Here is a 19,003-nt window from a genome sequence, read left to right as displayed (position 1 = left end):
GACCTAGAGCATTCAGAGGATGGATGGATCAAACAAGAGACCTAGAGCATTCAGAGGATGGATGGATCAAACTAGAGACCTAGAGCATTCAGAGGATGGATGGATCAAACTAGAGACCTAGAGCATTCAGAGGATGGATGGATCAGACTAGAGACCTAGAGCATTCAGAAGATTAATGGATCAAACTAGAGACCTAGAGCATTCAGAGGATGGATGGATCAGACTAGAGTAGATCATTCAGAGGATGGATGGATCAGACTAGAGACCTAGAGCATTCAGAGGATGGATGGATCAAACTAGAGACCTAGAGCATTCAGAGGATGGATGGATCAGACTAGAGACCTAGAGCATTCAGAGGATGGATGGATCAAACTAGAGACCTAGAGCATTCAGAGGATGGATGGATCAGACTAGAGTAGAGCATTCAGAGGATGGATGGATCAAACTAGAGACCTAGAGCATTCAGAGGATGGATGGATCAAACTAGAGACCTAGAGCATTCAGAGGATGGATGGATCAGACTAGAGACCTAGAGCATTCAGAGGATGGATGGATCAAACTAGAGACCTAGAGCATTCAGAGGAAGGATGGATCAAACTAGAGACCTAGAGCATTCAGAGGATGGATGGATCAGACTACAGACCTAGAGCATTCAGAGAATGGATGGATCAAACTAGAGACCTAGAGCATTCAGATGATGGATGGATCAAACTAGAGACCTAGAGCATTCAGAGGATGGATGGATCAAACTAGAGACCTAGAGCATTCAGAGGATGGATGGATCAAACTAGAGACCTAGAGCATTCAGAGGATGGATGGATCAGACTAGAGTAGAGCATTCAGAGGATGGATGGATCAGACTAGAGACCTAGAGCATTCAGAGGATGGATGGATCAAACTAGAGACCTAGAGCATTCAGAGGATGGATGGATCAGACTAGAGACCTAGAGCATTCAGAGGATGGATGGATCAAACTAGAGACCTAGAGCATCCAGAGGATGGATGGATCAGACTAGAGTAGAGCATTCAGAGGATGGATGGATCAAACTAGAGACCTAGAGCATTCAGATGATGGATGGATCAAACTAGAGACCTAGAGCATTCAGAGGATGGATGGATCAGACTAGAGACCTAGAGCATTCAGAGAATGTATGGATCAAACTAGAGACCTAGAGCATTCAGAGGATGGATGGATCAGACTAGAGACCTAGAGCATTCAGAGGATGGATGGATCAAACTAGAGACCTAGAGCATTCAGAGGATGGATGGATCAAACTAGAGACCTAGAGCATTCAGAGGATGGATGGATCAAACTAGAGACCTAGAGCATTCAGAGGATGGATGGATCAAACTAGAGACCTAGAGCATTCAGAGGATGGATGGATCAAACTAGAGACCTAGAGCATTCAGAGGATGGATGGATCAGACTAGAGACCTAGAGCATTCAGAGAATGGATGGATCAAACTAGAGACCTAGAGCATTCAGAGGATGGATGGATCAAACTAGAGACCTAGAGCATTCAGAGGAAGGATGGATCAAACTAGAGACCTAGAGCATTCAGAGGATGGATGGATCAGACTAGAGACCTAGAGCATTCAGAGGATGGATGGATCAAACTAGAGACCTAGAGCATTCAGAGGATGGATGGATAAGACTAGAGTAGAGCATTCAGAGGATGGATGGATCAAACTAGAGACCTAGAGCATTCAGAGGATGGATGGATCAGACTAGAGACCTAGAGCATTCAGAGGATGGATGGATCAAACTAGAGACCTAGAGCATTCAGAGGATGGATGGATCAGACTAGAGACCTAGAGCATTCAGAGGATGGATGGATCAAACTAGAGACCTAGAGCATTCAGAGGATGGATGGATGGATCAAACTAGAGACCTAGAGCATTCAGAGGATGGATGGATCAGACTAGAGACCTAGAGCATTCAGAGAATGTATGGATCAAACTAGAGACCTAGAGCATTCAGAGGATGGATGGATCAGACTAGAGACCTAGAGCATTCAGAGGATGGATGGATCAAACTAGAGACCTAGAGCATTCAGAGGATGGATGGATCAAACTAGAGACCTAGAGCATTCAGAGGATGGATCAAACTAGAGACCTAGAGCATTCAGAGGATGGATGGATCAAACTAGAGACCTAGAGCATTCAGAGGATGGATGGATCAAACTAGAGACCTAGAGCATTCAGAGGATGGATGGATCAGACTAGAGACCTAGAGCATTCAGAGAATGGATGGATCAAACTAGAGACCTAGAGCATTCAGAGGATGGATGGATCAGAGTAGAGACCTAGAGCATTCAGAGAATGGATGGATCAAACTAGAGACCTAGAGCATTCAGAGGATGGATGGATGGATCAAACTAGAGACCTAGAGCATTCAGAGGATGGATGGATCAAACTAGAGACCTAGATCATTCAGAGGATGGATGGATCAAACTAGAGACCTAGAGCATTCAGAGGATAGATGGATCAAACTAGAGACCTAGAGCATTCAGAGGATGGATGGCTTTCCTTGCTCGACTGACAATAAGGGGGTTTCTGAGCACATGGTTCATTCACGTGGAGTATTAACATTCAAATTTCCCTTTTCCAAAAATAAAAGCAAGCAGGAATCTTTTTTCACGTGGACTGACTTAAAAAATACATGACTTGAGAAAGACTGAAAGAGTCTTTATAATTTATAAGGTTAAGATCAAATTAAGAGCACAGCAGTGCTGTTTCTCATTCCTACAGAACATTTACTCAAGTATGTGTTTCAGTACATTTTTGGTACTTGTTCTTATACATATTTTAATTTTCTGCTACTCCATTACATTTCAGAGGCAAATATTGTAGCCTATTTTTTACTCAACTACATTTATTTAATAATTGAAGTTACTAGTTACTTTTCAGTATAATACAAACTATAATCAACAAATAAATGATGATGCATTATTACAGGATATAAGATAAGATTAAACATTTGATGTATATTTTAGCTTATATTTCAATATCAATGTATGAAGCTTTCTGTGTTTGTGTGGTTATAAAAATGCATTTGGAACAGGGGTTTTCTGCACAACAGGATAGTATGATCATGTGTTTCTTGCCATGGCTACTATGCCACAAAGTACATAGAATAAAAATCAACTATAGCTATATATTATATTATATTATATAGCAGCTCGGCCATGAAATAGTGGGGCATCTTTTCAGACTGACTGGGCTCCTGCTGCATCTCCTCAGTATGGATCTGGTGGTCAGCTGTGAACAGCAACGTTCCCTTAACTTGTCCTCCAAACTGATGGAGGAATCTGTGAGCAGATCCAGAGAGAGCACATCCACGTTGTGATGGCTGGAGAACAGCCACAGGTTGGCCCTGTATGGATGAAGTGGGTCAGAGAGGCCAGGCCTGTGCTCTGTCAGTCAGCAGGGGGCACAGAAGAGCTGCTGGATAGAGTGAGAGATGTAGAGACCATGGTACAGACCCAGAGTACACACTCACACGTCCACATACACACAGCCCAGTTATCTCATTGGTATTTTTTGATTCAGTTGTTTTTCTTTATTTTCTATTGATAATAAAATGGGCTGTTTGGACTAAATCAGGGGTCAGCAACCTTTACTATCAAAAGAGCCATTTTAGGCAAAAAAAAATAAAAAATCTGTCTGGAGCTGCAAAACATGTGATCATTGTGATGAAGGTAACACAGTTCATAGTCTAAGTATATAGTATATAAGTCTAATAGAGTGATGGCCAAAGAGACAATGTACTACGTAATATTAGGGCCTCATTGAGGGAAAAAACATCTGAGATTTACAGAATAAAGTCATAATATTACGGGAAAAAAGAAAATAACACGTAAAATTACTACTTTATAATATTATGACTTTATTCTTATAATACTAAAACTTTTTTTCTCTTAAACTTATGACTTTAATCTCATATTACAACTTTTTTCTTGTAAACCTATGACTTTAATATCATAATATTACGACTTCCTTTCTTGTAAACCTATGACTTTAATATCATAATATTACGACTTCCTTTCTTGTAAACCTATGACTTTAATATCATAATATTACGACTTCCTTTCTTGTAAACCTTTGACTTTATTTTCATAATATTACAACTTTTTTCTCGAAATCTCAGATTTGTCTTTTTTCTTCAATGTGGCCCTAATACTCCGTCATACCGTCGTACCATAAACCTAAAACAATGATGAATAAAAATGAAAATGTAAACAAAAAACTGTTCATTTCCATTTTTAAAAATCCACAGGGAGCCACTGGAGAGAGGCTCCAGAGTCGCAGGTTGCAGAACCTTGGACTAAGTCTTTGGAGCAACAGCTAGTTTAGTATATGCCATACACAACAGAAATGGGGAATTCTGTCATTAAACAGCCTGATGAACAATTCAAGTAGAAGAAAACCACACAATGTGTTAGGAAGGCTATAGGACCACATACAGCTGGCTGGCTATACAGTGACTGTGGCTGCTGCAACGTGCTGCCTTTTCTGTAGATCATCTTGTGTCAGGAAGGATACTCGAGAGCAAGAGCAGGAGAGGTTGATGCATTCCCTGTCAAAGCCTTGCAAAGATAGAAACATAAAGCTATGGACCTTCATTTGATAATAGTCTGCAGGTCCTGGAGACCAAAGCTACGGTCTCCCCCGCGTCCTCCACCCACGGCCAACACTGTTTAACAGACGGGCTTCACTAGATACAACTTAATGGTTTTGGTGCTTCCGTGTAGTTTGTGTTGGAGTCTGAGTCTGAACTGCGTAGGCACACGCGAGCGCATATGCGATCGCGCATGGGACACCGACCCGGGTGATTTATACGTCTAAGAAGTTACAAACAGTCCCTTTAAACTAAACCCACTACAACCTCTGAAAAAGTTAAGTCACAGAGGGCGCCCTCAAGGAGTGGAAGAGGTTAAATATTAGTTAAGCTAAGTACGTTTAGTTAAAGGTTGTATGTGTCTCTGCTCAAGGGGAAGCATTTGTGAAGCCAGCTAGCAATGATAAAGTTTCAGGGAGTCCTATAAACATCAGCTGACGTGGAGGTAATCATATTACTGGCAGCCAGCATTAGCTGAACTTTAACATAGCTACAGAAAAATACTAGATATCCATAAATCTTCTTGGTTGTTAAAAATATTGTTTCTCAACCAAAGGAAAATGGCTGTACTTCTCCAGAGGAAGAATAACCAATAAAATATAGATTATTGATTGGGTGAATTAGCATATGATCAACAGCAAATGACAGTGGTGGTCTCATGATGAAGAATTATTGTAATAATTCTCATTTAGCTGCTCTTGTTTCAGGGTCCTGTTGTTGTGCGTGGACCCGTCAGTAACACCTGGGAATCCTACAAGAAGTCTGAATGTGTTCAGTGAAAAGGCCTACTGCCCATGGCCTGCAACAATAGTCAGAAACACTTGTGATGCAACGTCATGCATTATTCATAAGTATTCATCGTCATTAAAAGCCGATAGACCTACTGGAGGCCCACATCAAATGAAGTGATTTTAAAGGTTGTTGTTTTAAAAGATTTTGACTGCAGTATTATATCCTCCATCAATTACGAAGGCCATAAATCTATATGCTGTAGCTGTGACATGTTTCTGTGTTTCTATATGTGAGATTATAATCAAAGTAGGTGGTGAGAGCAGAGAGAACAGGGAGCAGGGATGTAGCCATGGATGTGGCTCTACCCTGGGTCTACCATGTTGCCACGTCCAGAGGAGCGGAGGGGGCGGGGCTAAGATAACACTAACCACACGGATGAATAAACGCGACGCCTCTCGGCGTCTATTGGTCAGAAAGCTCTCCTGCTCCGCCTACTGTTATGAGGCAGGTCTGTGATTGGTTTAGAGAGCTGTCGGCCCCAAGGTGGATGGGTGCTTCTGGCTTTTATGAGGCAGGAGAAGAGATTGTGATTTCTTTCCACTGCTAGAAACACTAGCTGCTCTCCTCTCCTCTCAGAGCTCCACCAGCCCACTGACACACACTCAACATGGCTGCAAAGAAGAACGCTAAAGTGCACGTCAAGTCCAAAGGTAGGTCGCTGCTTTGGTTCCGTCGCTGGGTCGAAGCTCTGGGTCTCTGGGTGGAGGTGGTTGGATGGTTGCAGCCTGCAGCGCTCACAGGAAGAGAAGAGAGGAGAAGAGAAGGCCTTCACAGTTAATCTGGTGGCAAGCTGCTGCTTCTCTCAGGGCCCTGCTGCTAGCTGCTGCTAATACTACTAAAGCTAAAGCTCCAGTCAGCTAGCTGCTGCTCGGCTAGCTGACTGGAGCTTCACTCCATGTTATCTCCGTGTGTCGCTGCTCCGTGCTCCAGAGCTGGTTGAACGTACTGAAGCTGTTTTTTTGGAGCATGTAAACACTTTATTTAAACCCAGCCTGTCTCCTGTTAATGCCTTCATGTAGTGCACGTTAAATCACTGTCGTTTACGCGCAGCGCGTTCGACGTCAACACAGATCTAGTTCCATCCTACCGGGAGCAGAGTTCCTACCGAGATCCTGCCTTCAGCTGGCCAATACCACTTTATTGTATATGATCATGACTTGCCAGAGGCTCTGTGTAACACCATGTCCTGGTTAAAAAGCACCATGTCCTGGTTAAACAGCACGATGTCCTGGTGTCCTGGTTAAACAGCAACATGGCCGTGTAGGGATCAGCAGCTGTTGTCCCGTCTGGTTGGTCATGGCGACTCTGGGATTAACGTGGAACACTGGTTAACGTGTCTCTCATGTGGGTTTCTAGCCCTGTGCAGAGCCCTGCCTGGAGGCCCGTCCGCCGCCAGCTTCTTTGCTTGAGAGGACGAGTTGGACCAGATTAGCCAGAAGTGTGTGTGTGTGTGTGTGTGTGCACCCCCCCGGGGCGCAGAGCACCCCGCCCCCAATCTAGTCCAGTCCCTCTTCTAAATGCTCACGTGTCACTATGAGAAGCCGTGGGTGGGGTTCTACGTGGCTCTCGGGGGTCTCCGTTAGTACCTGGGACCCGGTGGCGGGGTTCTACGTTGCTCTTGGGGGTCTCCGTTAGTACCCGGACCCCGGTATTGGCTCTTGGAGAGAGCATTGCGCGCGGATCCATTCAAACAGCGCGTGATGCTCCTGAATGTTTCATCGCTCTGCACACATCCAATGCGTGACGTCACTCTTGAAACCATTAAACAAAGTGAGCATGTTGCCTGTTGAGTCTCCTGCTTAGACAGCAATAGTGACCCGTAAAGGCTCCTGATGACGCTGAGGATCCCTCAGGACGATCCGACGTGTGGCTGGAGGAGCAGGGAGCCATGTTGTGTGTTCATACAAACTATACGAGGAAAGTGTGGTTCAACTTTGAGTACACTGTGTCCTCTACCTACTGCACAGGACACAGGAGCCCCCCTATAGTAGATGTGAATAGGATGCTATCTGGATACCACAGCAACACTATATGGGACAGTAGAGTCTCCACAGCAAACATGTGGCTTCTGTAAGCGTTGGCTGTATTTGTTGATAGTGAAAGTCAGACCTACACCAACTTCCAGATTAATGGGAGCTGAAACTGACGGCATACAGAAAAATGTAATGCAGCTTCAAAATGTACACTTTTCATCAGATGATAGCCTGGTCTGCAGAGCCCAAACTGTGTCCTGTTGTAGCAGATCAAAGGTGTTACAGTTGAAGTCCAGGGAACAAAATGTTCTGTTTTTCATGTCTTCTTCCTAACCCCGCCCACCACGGGCCCTATGCATGCTGTATGGTTCAACAGGCTGTGAACAGCAGCTAGTACAAAGGATCTGATCTATGAAGGAAGACTGGTTTTGGAACAATGCTCATTTTCCAGCAGTGGATGAGATTTTTTTAAATTCAACTTGGATAGAATTGTATATTTGTCATTTAATTGATGAATGAAATCTATGGCCTAATGTTTTATTCTTTCAAAGGGATAAAAAGCTACTATAGCTGTATTTCAGACCCAGTATTATATTTACAAGGAGACATAATGACAGGTAGTTGCTATCTGTATCAGCCAAGTAGGTTCTAAGTAGCGTAGCTCCTAACTGTGCAGCTTTGAAGGTTGCAGACTGGATTGTGTTGATACGTGGGAATGACAGGCTGTGTCAGTATGTGAGAGCCCCGCCAAAGGTGGATGCTGCAACACCCCTGGGGACCGTTTTAATGTCGGTCCGTCCTCTGTCAGGAAGTTTCTTTCCTCGAGGGCGTTTCAACAGGTGATTCCTTGCCCTTTGCACGGGTGAAAATCAAGTGGGGTTTTCTGGAGAGGTAGTGGGTTAACTAGGCTAACCCACAACTGAAAGAGAAAGGCCTGTGTGTACTTTCTTTGTTTATTTGAGTTACATCATATGATCAAACACTGAAAAAGGCTTATCAAATATTGATTTAGTCTTGATAGGAGAGTGTAAACAGTGAGTTTTATGCCAGGTGTTCTGAACATCCCACTAAACTGTTTACAGGCATTCAGTGTGAACTAAGATGTGCTGATCTTATGGTGGATTGAATCATGGACATCAAAGAACTAGCGTGAGCCGATTGTTGCGTCGGCTCACGTCACTTTTTTTGGCCTAAAAGTCAAACAAACACACCGCAAAGACGACAGCCGACGGCCAGTTAGCACGTACGTTCTGCGCCTGCGTGAGAGGAAATGACACTCCACACCAGCAGGCGGCGGTAGTCTGTATTCATCATTCAAAAGGAGGACGGCGAATATACAAGCTCTTGTTATGATGCGTACAGATAAAGAGCCTTCTGTGTGTTTCCTCTTGACTTTACTCGTTGGCTTGCTTTCCTCATCTATTTCTCTTCTCGTGCACTGATTCCTTTTAAGCTGAACAGCCAATCAGGGATTTCTCTCACCGACTGGTGCGGGACAGACATTTTAACTAAATCTTCATATTTCACCCATTTACTTTATTGTTTTTTGTTTGTTTGTCCCTTTTTTCACTTTTCTGAATCATTTCAATCCCTCAGGCCTCCTCCCCCCCTCTCCAAGTGGCTGGGAGTTTCTGAAGTGTGCGCAGGTGGAAGGGTAAAAGCCTGTCTGTTCCTCTGGGACTGCTGTGTGATGCTGTGTAGTGTTCTTTGCATGTGCACAGTGTGCTCTTAACTAAATCCTGTAGATGGAAACCTCACCATGTTTTGGCCTAGTGCTGCATCATGATGCCTGCTGTTGAATCAAACCTTACAGCACAAGTATAGTAAAATATGAGAACAGGAACCTTTTAAAAGTGTGATGATCAGACCAATCTTCATGATGATTGGTGTTAGGATGCTGAGACAATGTGATCTACAGGATTTCATTGTTGAGCTTTACTGTGACAACTCTGGGAGTGAGTTCCCAGCTGCCATACAGACCGTACAGAGTAGGCCAGCCAAAGTATTTGGGAAAAGGACAGGGAATTTTGTGATCCGTCCTGCGAATGCAGGTATTGTTTTCTTGCATTTTTAAATACTTGCCATTTAAACAATGTGTTGCATGATTTAAATACAGTGTAAACGACGGTGGGAATATATCAGAAACGGCACATGATAAATAAAAAGTCTTGTTAAAATGCTGAAACTACTGTGCTGTTTATGATCAGCTTGTTTGCAGTGAGCCAATGATATGATCTAATTAGCGTGACAGTAGCTCAGCCAACAACAGCTCTGGCTAATACTAGAGCCTTTCTGGGGATTTCTCCCAACAAAGCCAATCATGTTATTTGTTTCCTGCCTTTTTTGTAGTGCCTAGATCACAGCCTCCATCACTGGAATGTACTGTGCTATGTCATAGATCCTGGTGCCATGAAACTGAACCCATCAGGTCCCTATCAGTAAAGTTCTGCACTATTAGTGGGGCAGTTAAGCATAACAATTGTGCATTTTGCATTAAAAACAACACATTTGGCACTGATGTAGGTTTATATGTTATGAAAAGATATAGATATTAGGGCACAACAAATTTGGCTCATGCGGGCCCGGCAGCCATTTTTTTTTTGCTGGTTGTCATTCTATCATGAAGGCAAAGGGGTGAAGTTTGACCCTGAAGGGACCTTCATGCTCCTTTTATTTGGTTTTAACATTTTTCTTTAAAAAGTACCCTTAAAAGCATCTGATCTAATCAGCTTGAACACATCTTGGAAATCATCAAGACTCATCAACTCTTTTTTTTTTTGCAACATTTAGGAATATTAAGCGCCTCTGTGGCAACCATTTTGAAAAATGGCTGCCACGGCCCCTCAGTGGCCAAATTTGAATATGAATATTTCAGTGTAACTGCCCCACTATAGTGACTGTGATTGGGGGCTGTGGCAGCCATTTTTCAAAATGGCCACCAGAGAGGCGCTGAATATTCCTAAAGGTTGCAGAAAACTGATTTTATGTCTCTTAATGACTTCCAATATGTGTTCAAGCTCATCAGATCCGATGTCAGAAGATCACATACATGATTTTAAAAGCTTTTAACCTGAGGAAAATGTGGAAACTAAATACAAGGAGTATGAAGGTCACTTCAGGGTCAAACTTCACCCCCTTGCCGTCATGATAGAATGACAACCAGCAAAAGAAAATGATTGCCACGGCCCTCAGGGGCCTGCTAAGATACTGTAGTAAGAGTTGACTTTCACTTTGACATCAGTAGCAGGGCAGTTAAGCATAACAATTGTGCATTTTATGATAAAAGCAACACATTTGGCACTGATGTAGGTTTATATGTTATGAAAAGATATAGATATTAGGGCACAACAAATTTGGCTCCTGAGGGCCGTGGTGGCCATTTTCTTTTGCTGGTTGTCCTATCATGAAGATATGGGGGTGAAGTTTGACCCTGAAGTGACCTTCATGCCCCTTTTATTTGTTTTTTCCCTTAAAAAATAGAGGTAATAAAAACCTGAGATCTTCTGACATCTGATCTAATCAGCTTGAACACATCTTAGAAATTATCAAGAGTCATAAAATAATTTTTTCTGCAACCTTTAGGAATATTTAGTGCCTCTTTGGCTGCCATTGCCCTCAGGGGCCAAATTTGCAGCGCTCTGATATCTATATATTTTCATAACATATAAACCTACATCTGTGCCAAATGTGTTGTTTTTATTGCAAAATGCACAAGTGTTTTGAATATTTCAGTTTAGCTGCCCCACTATAAAGGAGTGGATGTAGTTGGCTGCTAGGTGGATGTCAGTCATCCACATGTTTGCTGAGCTGTTCCCCACAGTGAGAAATGTACCTGATTGGTGTCAGGAGGAGGATACATATTGATTCCATTAACATTGTCTTAAAGGGTATTTGGAAGACAGAAGTTCTCCTGGGCCTCACTTCTCCAAAGCAGCTGACCTAAAGTTGGATAAGGGTCAGAGGTTGGCATTAAGACCACAGTGTCAAAGCTCAGTGAATGTGAGTGAGTCAAAGGCAGACAAACCTGCATTTGTGTGTACACACATGAACATACAGGTTCGTTGAAAGCCAGAGGGAAGAGAAGTCCGTTTGAAGGAGGTGCACAACAGTCATTACATAACTCTTAGGAGGAGTTGCTCTGACTGAACAATGTGTACCAAGCTCCACACACACACACAGAGAGAGAGAGACACAGAGAGACACACAGAGAGAGACACACACACACACACACACACACAGAGAGAGAGAGATGCGGTCCGATGACAATGAAGTATATAGAAGAACAGAGCGGTATGTTCGTGCATGGTTTCTATGTTCTCTTTTGATTTGTGCATGAAGGAGGTGTTAGTATTGGCTTGTGTGAGATGTGAACTCGGTTAACACGGTGTGAGTTTCACATTGATGTGTCTAATTGGTCTTAATTAAAGCAGCAGTCTTGCTTTGTATTCTTGAAAACAAGCCATAATAATTCATTCTAGGTTGATCGAGTTATTTATGAGTTGTATTCCTTTGTTTTATATTCACTGTTCAAAGTGTTGCTGATTTGAATAACAATGACCTTAGAGTGTCAAATACGTCACCATGCAGGTAGTGTCTTCAGTAACCGTATGAGCCCTGTGGATTGTCTGTAGCTAACAGCCCTCCTGCTACAGCAGTGGCAGACGATGATATGGGAGTTTTATCAGCTCTGTAATTTTGCAGTTTGTTATTGCTGCACTTTAAAAAGTATATCCTTTATCTCAAACTCTTGTCAAATGGGGACAAATATTTAGTTTGAATGTGCGACCACACACATATTGCTAATGCCTATGGGTTTGTATGTGTTCTCTGGTAAAACCATTTACTTTTCCCATAAGTCAAGCTTTAGAGGCTGACTGACTCATCATGTCAGAAGAAGGTTTATAGTTGGTGGTTTAATCTAGTCTGTGTGAGCAGGTACTGTATGTGAGTATCACCTGTAGAGCACAGAAACAACCCTCGTACCCCCTCTGCTATGTTAATAAGTGAAGTGGGCTTGTGAGTGCCCCAGGCCACAGAAACCTCATATTAATGGCTGACGTAGCTGTGAGGAGGTTTGGGTTGTCTTAAGTTTTCTGAAACTTTCAGCATGTGCAGGAATTGTCCGCATTTTATCAATGCAGATACTACTTATCGATACTTATTAGTACTTATTGACACTCACCCATAATTTTGCAAATAAGAGGGACCTGTTCAGAAAGCAATGGAGTCCTTTTTTTATTTTGGCATTTTCAGTCCAAAATCGCATCGATGTTACCGCAGCGCCATCTAGTGGTGGTTGTCAGAGTTTTGTCCCTTTGCTTCTATACTCTTTGGTATTGGAACTCGATACCTTGATAACCCAGTACCAAGTAGTATATACCAGTATCAAAAGTTCTCCAGTCAAACAATACCCGCTATCGGCTCAGGCAGAGGAAAGCTGGCAGTGTCCGGGCAGCCTGTTCTTCCCTCTCTCTGTGTGTCAGGGCCAGCTGGTCTAACAGCACTATAAATAGCTGTCTTTGACCTCCAGAGCCTTATCGGGCTCAGAGAAAAAAGTGACAGAGCAAGGATTACTGACAGATGAGCATGAGAAAGAAAGCCAGTCAATAGAGAAAGAGGGAGGGACAGAAAGAGCCAGAGAGGAGACGAGGCGAGTCCAGGAGGCCCTTAGCTCGGACTGCATGCTGTCTTTGTGGCCAGTTAACCTGTTATTAGCTTAGCTGGCAGGGATGGGTGATCCATCGAACCCGGTCGAGTCCGTCACATCTCCTGTCGTCACGGCGATACCCACGGTGATAGCTGGGGAAGTGCAAGGTGAGGAAAGTCTCCGTTCAAGGGCTGCTAAGGAGAGCTGAGAAGGACAAAGGAGCAGTGTGGAGGTCATTGTGTGGCCTGGTTGGTTGGTTGCTTGCTTGCTTGGTTGTTTGGTTGGTTGCAGGGTTAACGTTTAACCGCCATTTCAACTTATTCGATGTGTTTAAGTTTTCAATCTCTTTAGCTCAGTGAGTGTTGTGTCAGTAGTGCATAAACACATACTATTGTACTACACAGTATTTTGATGGGAATATATAACCAAATGGTGTTTTTTACAGATTCTTACGTTTGGTAACATTCAGGTGAGCCAGATCATTTCAGTTTAACTTCAAATAGTACCTGTTTCTGTGCACTATTACTGTGCTTCCAGCTGCTCATAGTGTCTTTGATAGCCCATATATCCCTGCTTCAGTATTTGTGCTAAACACTGAACAGATGAATCTGTAATAGATGTGCAGAAACAACAAGGCTGATATTAATATTCTCAGCTGACTGGGTAAAATGACAAACAAAAGAGGATTCCCCACAATGTTGGAGGCTTTAAAGATGCGTTTCCACCAAGCAGTTCAGTTCAGTATCGACACACACACACACACACACACACACACACCTACAGCTACCTTACATTAGAACGGGTGTTTTTGTTTTTCCATTGGAAAGCGTTGTGGACAGTACCTGGTACTTTTTAGACTTGCATTTCAGTGTATTTCAGGTTTTTGGTGGATTTTGAGCTGTACAATTGAACTAGAAAAGTCTGTAACTCAAAGTTTGATCATGGTGTATTGAGTTTATCAAGCTAGGGAATCAGTTGATTTTATTTGTTTGTTCAGAGGTAACACCGTGTGTGCAGATTGAGTGTTCGACTATATATATTTTATTATACCTTGCTATGTGAGTATTTTGAACTATGCTCTTTGAGTGTGTGTCTGAGTTTAACCTAGCACCATGTAACAGACTTCAACACCTGTTCATCCTTTCTGCCACTATACTCCCATCATGCATTGTGGGGTGTCGCCAGCCATGGAATAGCTTCTTGGATGTGGTTTATTTTTCAGTTTCCATCAGCTCTGCTCCTTTCCGCAGAGACATTCTGAGGGATTAGTGCAGATACAGATCATCTCATACGATTCCTAATGGATTATAAATTCATAGTATCTTAATGTGCTGTGTGGTCTGTATCAGGTCTGTCCACCTGACACCTGGTTGGTTCTTTTCTTAGGAGGCTGGGGTCAAAGTGTTTTGCTTAGGAGCGGAGTAGGGATGCTAATTTTGATTATTTATTCTTTTTAACCAATAACTTACCCTCGTCAACCCACTATTAACCGTTAACCAGCAAGATTAGTGCGTCTCATGCAGCGGTGCGCCAGCTGCAGTGTATGAGCACAACAGACAACTGAGTCTCCAGTTCACCGTCAGGAGAGTTACTGTAGCAGCCACGCTGCTGCGTGAGGACACATGCAGCCGCTTTAGTCTCCACCACATTATTTAGTTTAGCTGTGAGGTTGTCAGCTTTGTCTGACCGCCGTAACATTACTTGTTCTGCTTTGTGTAACTTTAGCGAGTGTTCGACAGACCGTGTGTATGTTTGTGCTACGTTAGCAGCTGTAGCATTGCCGGTGGCTTCGTGCTCGCCGTTGTCGCACCACGGTCTGTCAACGCAGCGTAATGTGTCTTGTGTGGCGGCGGTGAGTGTGGGGTTGTTGGTGGCGTTCTAGCTGTGAACGTAGCTGTAGCAGTGTGAGTACAGTTCATTTGTTGGTGAATAAATGCTACAACTCCTCAGATCCGAGCCAACTTCCTGTATCTGTAACTCCGGCTCAGACTCTCTTAAGGTGGACTGTTAAGGTAGACCAGCTATTCTCCTTTAAGTGACAAGCCACTCTTCTGAGTTTTGCTCAGCTTTTTATTTAATTTTTTATATTTCTTTTAACCGGTTAACAGATAGTGTTAATCGGTCAAAAACAGTTAATTATTAACACCCCTCATGGGGATGAAATCTGTCCACAGACGGAGAGAAATATTATCACCTGGCAAAGTCCTCAAAACCTGCTCTGTTGTAGTTCCTGCTACAGTAGGTGTCTCCAGGACCACATTGCCATGTCATCACGTTGCCATGGTGACACACACACTGACTCACAAGGTGAAAACATAACGGCTGGTAATGATGCATCTCAATGACACGGTACATTCTTCCAGCTCTGGTTTTTCATTTGTGTTCCCCGTACTGCCAACTAAATGGGATCACTCACCCAGCTGACATGGTTTGACTAAAAGATAACTGTTCCATAAAAGCTGTCCACCTTTGACCTTCTGTTCCGCCCACATTAAGACTTTGACATCTATTAGGTTAATTCAACTGTAATTACTTGTTTGCCAGGGCATACCCAACATCTCTTACTGAATGGATAGGGATGAATACATATACCATTCTACTGCTGCATCCAAGTCCCGGCTCCGTTGCACTGGCTTTGATTGTGCAGGGTTTTTCCTGCATAATGAATAACGAGGGGGCCGCCTCCGTCAAATTTCATCCTGCCTCAAGCTCTGGACAAAACTGTGACGCGTGTCCTCATGAAAGCGTTGCACTTGGTGGATTTCTGTCCTTTTGTAACGGCAAAGGTTGCAGCGGTGTTTCTGCTGGTAACATCTGCACAACAGCAAAATAACATCACTCCCTTTCCCTGCCGTTTGATGTTTTAATATAGTTTTATATCTCCAGCTGGCATTGAATACCGTTGCATTGCCTCTGCGACAGTGTGCTCACTGTGCAGCGACCGTCTCTAGCTCAGTTTGGTTCGGAGGCGTGGACTGGTGCTCACTGTACCCTCTCTCCCTGCGGGGAGGGACGGGTCCCCTGCACCGGGCACGATTGTTTACTGGGCGGACATTCCTCAGTGCGTCAGGGTTCTGCAGCGATGACCGCAACCGACCTGTCTTGAAACACAAACTCGTTTACCATGCTTTGTGGGTGACTTATTTGTATTAAGAGCAAAGTAGCTAGTAACTAGTATTGCCAAATTAATGTCTTGAAGTTAAAAGTACAACATTTCTCTCTGCAATGTAGCAGATGTAGCAATGTAGTGGAGTAGAAGTGGGCTAGAAAAGTACAAGTACCTCACTACAGTACAAAGCCTAAATGTCGGCTACATTCCACCACGGCGAGAGCACAAGATCTAGCCTAGACTCTTCATAGATTTAGCCTAGTCTCATCATAGATCTGGCCTAGACTCTTAATAGATCTAGCCTAGTCTCATCATAGGTCTAGCCTAGACTCATCATAGGTCTAGCTTAGACTCTTCATAGGTCTAGCCTAGACTCATCATAGGTCTAGCCTAAACTCTTCATAGATCTAGCCTAGTCTCATCATAGATCTGGCCTAGACTCTTAATAGATCTAGCCTAGTCTCATCATAGGTCTAGCCTAAACTCTTCATAGATCTAGCCTAGTCTCATCATAGGTCTAGCCTAGACTCTTCATAGGTCTAGCCTAGACTCTTCATAGGTCTAGCCTAGACTCTTCATAGGTCTAGCCTAGACTCTTCATAGGTCTAGCCTGGACTCTTCCAATGATCTAGCCTCTTAATTTTGCTCCAGTGCACCAGATTGATTCATTTAACTTTAAAAAAAATTCTTCTGGGAGAGCATATAACATTGGCTGCCAGCTTATCACAGTCTAACCACTGACAATACTGCTGTTTATGCAACACAAACACACACACACACATTGTTTTCTGCTGTTCTCTTTTTCATAGACGTTATGTCATTATTTGAAGTGAACCTGACCTCATATACTGTCTTTGGGTTGCAGATGGTACTAAAACCCAATCAGCCAATAAGAATGGAAAGAAGTCTGACTCTGGGTCCAGCAGCAGCTTCTTCACCTGGTTCATTGTCCTGGCCCTGCTGGGTGTCTGGACGTCTGTAGCCGTGGTCTACTTCGACCTGGTCGACTATCAGGGAGTCCTTGGTGAGTACTTTGCAACACACACACACTTGTATTAATGAGTAGCTGAATGTGTACTTCCACTTTCTGTAGTATTTTCCACCTCATGCACCTTGCTGGAAAGGTATGGTAGCAACTAGTTTGGCATTGGTCTTTAAATGCTTGTATATAGTCTGTCTACAAACACATGCCCTTGTCATCTGTCCCTGAAGTCAACTTCAGCCCTGAATAAGAACCAGTGATATTTACCATTGTCAGAAAAACAAATGTCACATCAGCATTCATTACCAACCTGACCTGAGTCTACTTCAATCCACTGTCCAAATACAATACTGGCAGCAGATGAGTCAGTCAAATCAAGTGAGAACATCCGTTAATTTAAATAGATCGATTGTCGTGGGTCCTGTTTCAGAAGACCTGAGGCCTGTACTACGAAGCCAGTTCAACATACCGTGTATCTTCTCCTCACCTGGCTTAACTAACCTTAACAACCACAAACATGGACAAATGTACTGTCAGCAGAGCGGCACATTTTACTAACTAAAATATTAGACAAACACAAAGAAGTTAAACACATAATCCAGAATAAAAGTAACACAGCTGAAGCTGCAAAATGCAGGAAGGACAGCTGGCAAAAGAAAAAATCACCGATATGTGACTGTGTAAATTAACAGAGCGATAATATCACTGCCCATCTAGAGCACGATAGATCTGACTATAATTATGTGTTTGTGTATTCTGTTAAATTAATATGATGCTTATAGATATAATAGAATAAACTATATTATTCCCTTTAGGGAAATTGGGTCGTGTATGACACTTTTATCCTTCTGTCAGCTGCGTCCCGCCTCCGGAGATGTGAAACAGACTTGGGAGCAAATAAAATAAATATACTGGAAAAACAAAATTCGTAAACTTGTGTTTGGTGGATTATTTCTCTGTTGTTACAATGCTAATTGGCATTGTATTTTACATCGTTGGAAAGCCTGTTTATTTACCTTCGCAATGATGTCCAACTTGTAAGGATCATGTATTTGTGGGATGAGCAGCACAGCTGATTATGTGGGTAGTGCCCAAGAAAAATGTTCCAAAATGCTCTGCCAATGGTAAACAGTGTATTCTCATAAGGCTACCAGGAAGCCTGCAATGACTGCCCTTCACCGTCAGGCCCGTTTGCGCTGGTGTCGACAACACAGACAATGGAACCTGAACATGTGGGGGAATGTCATGTTCAGTGATGAGTCCAGGTTCTGTCTACGAAAGTTGGATGGCAGGGTCAAAGTATGGAGACGACGCGGAGAACGCTATGCTGATTGTTGAACCGCTTTTGGTGGGGGCAGTGTCATGGTGTGGGGCGGCATCTCCCTCACTGGCAAAACAAGGCTTGTCATCATTGAAGGCCATCTCAATGCAGTGAGATATCGGGATGAGATTCTGCAGCCAGTGGCGATCCCATACCTCCAAAATCTGGGACCTAACTTCGTCCTCCAAGATGACAACGCTCGCCCCCACAGAGCCAGGGTTATCACAGACTACCTCCACAATGTGGGAGTAGAGTGAATGGAACGGCCTGCCAAGAGTCCACACCTCAACCCAATTCAACACTTGTAGGATCAGCTTGGGCGTGTTAGAGTGACCAACACAACCACGCTGGCTGACCTGCAACCAATCCTGGTTGAGGAATGGAACGCCATCCCACAGCAACGTGTGACCAGGTTGGTGACCAGCATGAGGAGGAGGTGCCAGGCTGGTGTGGCTGCATATGGATCTTCCACCGCTACTGAGGCTTCTGACGGTGTATTAAATGAATAAAGTGTAAAATAGCCAATATGTCTTGTTTGTTCCTTGTTACTGATAGAGT

General features: G+C 43.4%; 1 protein-coding gene across 19 annotated transcripts in view; it reads left to right on the top strand.

Moving 5' to 3' along the window:
• Nucleotides 1-5,896: 5,896 nt before the first annotated feature.
• LOC141777804 (uncharacterized) overlaps nucleotides 5,897-19,003 on the top strand; it is a 38,080-nt gene continuing 24,973 nt past the window's right edge. For 6 of the 19 annotated variants that reach the window (XM_074652380.1, XM_074652383.1, XM_074652376.1 and 3 more), the window contains exons 1-2: nucleotides 13,002-13,200; nucleotides 17,008-17,166. In XM_074652380.1, the coding sequence (XP_074508481.1) occupies nucleotides 13,116-13,200; nucleotides 17,008-17,166 (244 nt within the window). In that variant the 5' untranslated portion in view covers nucleotides 13,002-13,115. Of the gene's footprint in view, nucleotides 6,064-12,996; nucleotides 13,201-17,007; nucleotides 17,167-19,003 lie in introns of those variants that run through there. The other 13 variants (XM_074652391.1, XM_074652386.1, XM_074652385.1 and 10 more) reach the window with 4 other exon arrangements.

The sequence above is a fragment of the Sebastes fasciatus genome, chromosome 11 (genome assembly GCF_043250625.1).
Source record: "Sebastes fasciatus isolate fSebFas1 chromosome 11, fSebFas1.pri, whole genome shotgun sequence".
Classification (NCBI taxonomy): domain Eukaryota; kingdom Metazoa; phylum Chordata; class Actinopteri; order Perciformes; family Sebastidae; genus Sebastes; species Sebastes fasciatus.
The sequence above is the reverse complement of the archived record's forward strand: the minus strand, read 5'-3'. Positions and strand labels throughout refer to the sequence as shown.